Below are 5,609 nucleotides of genomic sequence, written 5' to 3'. Positions count from 1 at the left end.
ATTACTACAATACAACTTAAACCTCATTTTTATTTGCTATATGAATTTGAAAGACATAAATGTGAAACTCAAGAAAAAACAAACAAACACACTAAATTCTCAATTCTCAGCAGGATAGAAGCTAGCTATGGCTGAATTATTCACAATGTGTTCTTTTCTTCTTCTTTTTTTTTGAAGAAGCAGTGAAGGAGTAAAATGAGACCCAGTAACAGTACTTGCTTGCAAATGAAGAAAACCCTAGAAATGGAAAGGGGACAGGTGGAGGAGAAAGAAGAGAAAAAAATTGTATTTGAAAAAAGAAAAAAAATGGAAGAAAAATAGGACAGAGCCAAAATTGTCATAGGCAAAGTCTCTTATTGGGGCAGAGGCATCGATTCGTGAAGTCTCTATCTTACTCTCACAAACCCCAAAAACAAACAACACTCACTAATTATCCCATTTTTCCAGAAACCTCACTCGCACACTCAAGTCTCCACTCTGCGCGGGAACGAACCAACATCTCTTTCTCTCAAACATCACAAAAAACATAACAACAAACACACATTCAATGATGTTACTTAACCAATAACTTCACCCCAAAACACAACATAAATGCAAAATTCTAAAAGTAAAAAAAAAAACAATGTAAATTGTTCTTAGAGCCGCGTTTTTCAGAGCTAGTACAATCATCACACCCCCTCTCTAATCATGCACTTACACCACACCACACTGCATTCTCTCTCTCTTTAACTTGTCAAGAATGACACATCAAAACAACAACGGTGCTGTTTCTATGTTTCTACACTTAATTACAAAAGGGTTAATGATAATAAAAGAAAAGGGGAAATAAATAAAAAAACACAAACCGAACCGTCTTATTCACGGCAGTTCCCACACACTCTCTTGACTTTTTAGTTCTTTCTCCTTTCTGTTGCTACTTTTCATCGTTTCGGATGTTTGCTTTTGCTCGCTGCGATCCTCTCTACTTTGTGACTTTCCCTTTTGAAGATATGGCAGAAGTGCCATCATCCATCTATCAAGCCAACAAGCGCATTCAAAACCCTTTTGAGAACATGTCACACCCACAACCCCAACAAATACAAAAAACAAACACCCCCCATTAATTCAAAAACTAAACTTCAACCCAACCTACTTCAACCTCAATGCAAGCATAGCCACCTCCTTGTTACTACTACTACTACCACACTTGTTCCGATTCCTAATTAACTTCCTTCTTTGTGTCTCATTCTCTTGTCAAAACCCCTTCTTTCATAGGGCCCATTACTCCATAATGGGCGACAAGGGAGACACAACCAAGAAGCAGCAGCAACAACAACAACCTCAACAGCCTCAACCTCAATCTCACCTTCACCACCAACAACAACAAACACAGCAGCAACAACAACAAACTCAGCAGATTTCATCTTCTCCTAAAGCCCCGCGTGAGGAAGCTATCACAGAAGTTAGGCCAATCCACCACCATCAACAATTATCGCCGGTTGTGGTTGTGACTGGAGCACCCCCTTTCATTTCTAGTCCTTTGTATGTTTCCAGCGGTGCAAGCTCTTCACCCTATGAGCCTCAGTTTGAGACACTGAACCCCAAGAGACCCAGATATAGTGGACAATGGAAGCAGCTTCTACCATCCCCTCCTGCGCAGCCGAAACAGTCCCAAATGGCCATGCTTCCCACCACAGAATCAAGCCCTTCACCAACCACACACACTTCATCAAATCCACAACAACCCCAGACACAAACAGCTTCTTCATCTGACACTTCCTCTTCTCCAACTCACTCTCTCCCATTACTCTCGGGAGGTTCTGGCCAAGAAGGGAGCAAGCAAGAGGGAGAGCAAGTTCACCAGCAACTCAGAAAGGGGAAATATGTGAGCCCAGTTTGGAAGCCCAACGAAATGCTGTGGCTGGCAAGGGCTTGGAAGGAACAGTACCAAGGAGGTGGTGGTGGTGGTGGTGGATCTGAATCTTCTTCAAGGGCAGAACAACAACATCAAGCGGAATTAGGAATCACGAGAGGAAAAACTAGGGCTGATAAGGATAAGGAAGTGGCTGAGTTTCTCAAGAGGCATGGGGTCAATAGAGATGCTAAAACTGCAGGCACTAAATGGGATAACATGTTAGGTGAGTTCAGAAAAGTATACGAATGGGAAAGAGGGGGTGAAAGGGAACAAATTGGGAAGAGCTATTTCAGGCTTTCACCGTATGAGAGAAAGTTACATAGACTCCCAGCTTCTTTTGATGAAGATGTTTTTGAAGAACTTGCACAGTTCATGGGGTCCAGAATGAGATCTTCTCATGGCAGGGCAGGTTCATCTTTTGTGTCAGGAGACGAAGCTAGAACAGCTGCAAGAGCTCTTCCACCACCACCTCGACCCTTCAAAGATGATGAAACCCCTCTCTCAGGTTTGTAGATAGTTGAAGCATCAAAATGGGAAATCACAATATCTTACTTTTTGGTTTTATTTCAGTTCCCCCCATCTTTCCTTCACCACCTAATCTTCAATGCACTTTGCCAACGTAATTTCACACACAATAAAGTTTCTGTTCTTTAGTTCATTTGTAGTTTTTCTACTTTCCCTTTTATGGAATGCACAGTGATTCTGATGTATTCGTGAAGGATTCAAAGGAACAGTATATTTCATTCGATTCTCTGTCCTTTACAACTAAAAGCACTGTTTACCACCCTTATAGGGAAGAATAATGTATTAGAAAATGAGAAATGGAAACGTTATCAGTGTCCGTTATCAATGTTCCAAGCTTGTCTTTTTATTCACCCATCTTGTTATTGTTGCAGCTACGACGAAACAATTGGCCATAACAAGTGGGGTTGAACCTTTCTTTCATGGCTCAAGAGGGGGTTTATTAGGGTTAGACACACTCTTGGATGTTTCAGGCTCTTCTTCATCATCTAAAGAGCTCCGTAGGATAGGGAAGATAAGAATGACATGGGAGGAATCAGTGAGTTTATGGGCAGAAGAAGGAGAAATACATAGAGGGAGAGTGAGGCTTCAATCTTCTAGCTTTTTGAACGCGGATGAACTCACTTGCTTTGATGATGCCATGGTGCCTTGTCCTATGGAATATTTCGAAGATGGGCCTCTGAAAGGTTTTTCTGTTGACAGATTCGTTTCGGGACAGCAAGTCAAAGTTTTTGGCAGAAGAAAGTCTTCCCCAGCCTCAGATTCTTCTGGTGCCAAACCAAACCTGTTTCCTTAAATTAAACTACGTTGCCTTGTTTTACATATTCTAGGATTCTATCTAACTGTTTTATTGTCCCTCTTTCCCAGGTTTTGCTGAAAGAGTCCAACTTCCCTCCAAAGCACTTCCCATTAGATGTGAGTGCTCTTTTTCCCAGTGGTCACTACCCTCACTCCATGTTCTTACTAGTACTCTCTCTAAATAACCTCTTATTTGATATTTTCAATTTACAAAAAATGAAGGAAACTTTCAGCGATAACAACAAAAGTATTCATTCCTATCTCAATCATTCTAATCTTTTTTTTATAACTTATTAATATCTTTTGTATTTCATTCATCTTAGTATGAGCTTATTTCATGTTCTTAAGATTATTAAATATACTTATTCTTCCAATTTAAACATTGACAAACCATTAAAAAAGATATCGTAGAACAGTATCAGTTTTGTTGTCCGCTATTTAATTGTTTCTCAATGCCGGTTAGATAACCCTAAAGTAATAAAGCTATTTAACTAATCCGTAAGCATTGAATGTTTATCAATTTGTTATGAAACAATCCTTTTTCATAGCAATTTAAAAGCACCTAAGATTTTAAAAATTACAGTATTTGGCAGTATTATAAATCTGTCTGGGATATGTCTTGTATTTGCATAACTTAAGAAGACAATGCTAAAGGAAGTAGTGACTTTGAGAATCAGTTCGGAAGTTTAGTCTTAAACAAAAGTGACAACAAACACACTGAAGGAGTAGTTTACCAAGTTTCTTGTAGTTACATTATCATGTGAAATTGATCAGAGAATTATTATACTGTGTTGGTGTTGCAGCGATTGCTACATTGGATTTTCGAGACCCAACAGAATACTACATGGAATGTCTGTTACGTGCGTCACCACAAACCCTCCCAAGCCTCTACGAGTTAAAGCGTCACCTACAAGAGCCGCCACCGGAAGACCTACGTTTTCCTCTCCGAAGAGATGTGTACGAGGAACTTCCCCAAGGGAAGGAACTCTTCTTCACGACCACACCCGAACCCTTGGACTGCAGAACCATAATGTACGACATCGTGGGCCCCATCATCCGCACCCACAACCCTAGCCTCTCCCTCGCTACGTCATCAAGCCGCGACTCCTTTATCCCCCTCTGGGACGAGTGCATCAACCGCGTCATCCAAAAGTTCTGCCCCGAAGAACTCACCCTAATCCGAAAACCCACGTCACCGCCACCAGAATCGACGAACCAGTCCATGTTGCAAGACCAGTGGCCCAACGTAACCGGTTTCGTCAACAATTACTGTCTCTGGAGAGGCGAAGAAACGCACCAGTTGAAAGAGTCGCAACCCAATCCATCAACGACGTTAGTGGGGAAACTCATGTGGACCTACATGGATCTTCCGTACATTCTCGGATACTACGCGGTGGCCAACACAGTGACGTTTTGCGCGCTGAGTAGGTCGCAGGATGGAATAATCAACCGCACCGATTTACACGAAGTGAACTTGAGCACCCCAGTGGAAAAGCTGAAAGCTTTGATTCCGTGTTTCAGAATAGGGTTGTTGTTAGCGTTGTTGAGTAAGCGTTGCGCGAGTATAAGCAACTGCAAGGGGTTTACGTACAGTGATTTCGAGAGGGTTTGCTACGGTAACGGGGTGGTGACGGAGGTGACGCCGAGCACGTGCACGAGGGTGTTTATGGAGAAGCGGAAGTGGATGGCGGTGAAGGAGGTTTACGAGATTCTGGACCACAGGATACCGCATGCAGAGGTTATGGTGGGTTTTTCGGAGAGGGAACTGGGGTTGTCGTTTAAGCCAAGAGGGTGTCGTGTGAAGCCGGGGAACTGCGAGGAGTTGGTGGAGGCATTGAAGTTCGTGACGAAGGCGATGGTGGCTTTACACGACTTGTCGTTCATGCATAGGGATTTGAAGTGGGAGAAAGTGATGCGGCGGAGGGATCGGGAGGAGTGGTTTGTGTGCGGGTTTGACGAGGCGGCGGGAGCGCCGGAGCTGAAGGGACACGTGTCAGGGACGCGTGGTGGGAACGCGCCGGAGATGGAACGGGGGTTGCATGGGGTGAAGGTGGATGTGTGGGGAGTGGGGAACTTGATTAGGACGTGTGGGTTGGGAGGGGTGCCGAAGATGCTGAGGGAGTTGCAGAATCGGTGCATGGAGCAGAACCCGGAGCAGAGGCCCACGGCGGCGGACTGCTACCACCACCTGCTGCAGCTGCAGTCATCGCTGTCAGCCGCCGCCGGGGGAGTCATGATGATGTGATTGATGATGAGAATGGAAAGGCATTGTTTGGTTGGTTGTTTTTAATTTAATGCGTTGAGAGATGAGTCCCAGAGAATAATGTCGTTGTTGGTCTAGGTTCGGTTATGTAACTTTTTTGGCATTGGATATTATTTGATTTGAGAATTTGAA

General features: G+C 43.4%; 1 protein-coding gene across 1 annotated transcript; it reads left to right on the top strand.

Annotated features, from left to right (window-relative positions):
* Positions 1-475: 475 nt before the first annotated feature.
* On the top strand, positions 476-5,609 carry LOC114180895 (Protein kinase superfamily protein). The gene is made up of 4 exons (XM_028067189.2): positions 476-2,399; positions 2,791-3,186; positions 3,284-3,331; positions 4,018-5,609. The coding sequence occupies exons 1-4, from the start codon at positions 1,271-1,273 to the stop codon at positions 5,457-5,459; spliced, it is 3,015 nt and encodes a 1,004-aa protein (XP_027922990.2). The 5' UTR covers positions 476-1,270; the 3' UTR covers positions 5,460-5,609.

The sequence above is a fragment of the Vigna unguiculata genome, chromosome 4 (assembly GCF_037176805.1).
Source record: "Vigna unguiculata cultivar grain cowpea cultivar isolate G323 ecotype 2 chromosome 4, ASM3717680v1, whole genome shotgun sequence".
NCBI lineage: Eukaryota > Viridiplantae > Streptophyta > Magnoliopsida > Fabales > Fabaceae > Vigna > Vigna unguiculata.
The sequence above is the reverse complement of the archived record's forward strand: the minus strand, read 5'-3'. Positions and strand labels throughout refer to the sequence as shown.

What these genes read in the sequence shown, in the direction of transcription:
- LOC114180895 (XM_028067189.2), top strand. Translation starts at nt 1,271, where the DNA reads ATGGGCGACAAGGGAGACACAACCAAGAAGCAGCAGCAACAACAACAA. An exon ending in CCCAGCCTCAGATTCTTCTG is followed by an intron (nt 3,187 to 3,283) that starts GTGCCAAACCAA and finishes CCTCTTTCCCAG; the next exon opens with GTTTTGCTGAAAGAGTCCAA. An exon ending in CAAAGCACTTCCCATTAGAT is followed by an intron (nt 3,332 to 4,017) that starts GTGAGTGCTCTT and finishes TTGGTGTTGCAG; the next exon opens with CGATTGCTACATTGGATTTT.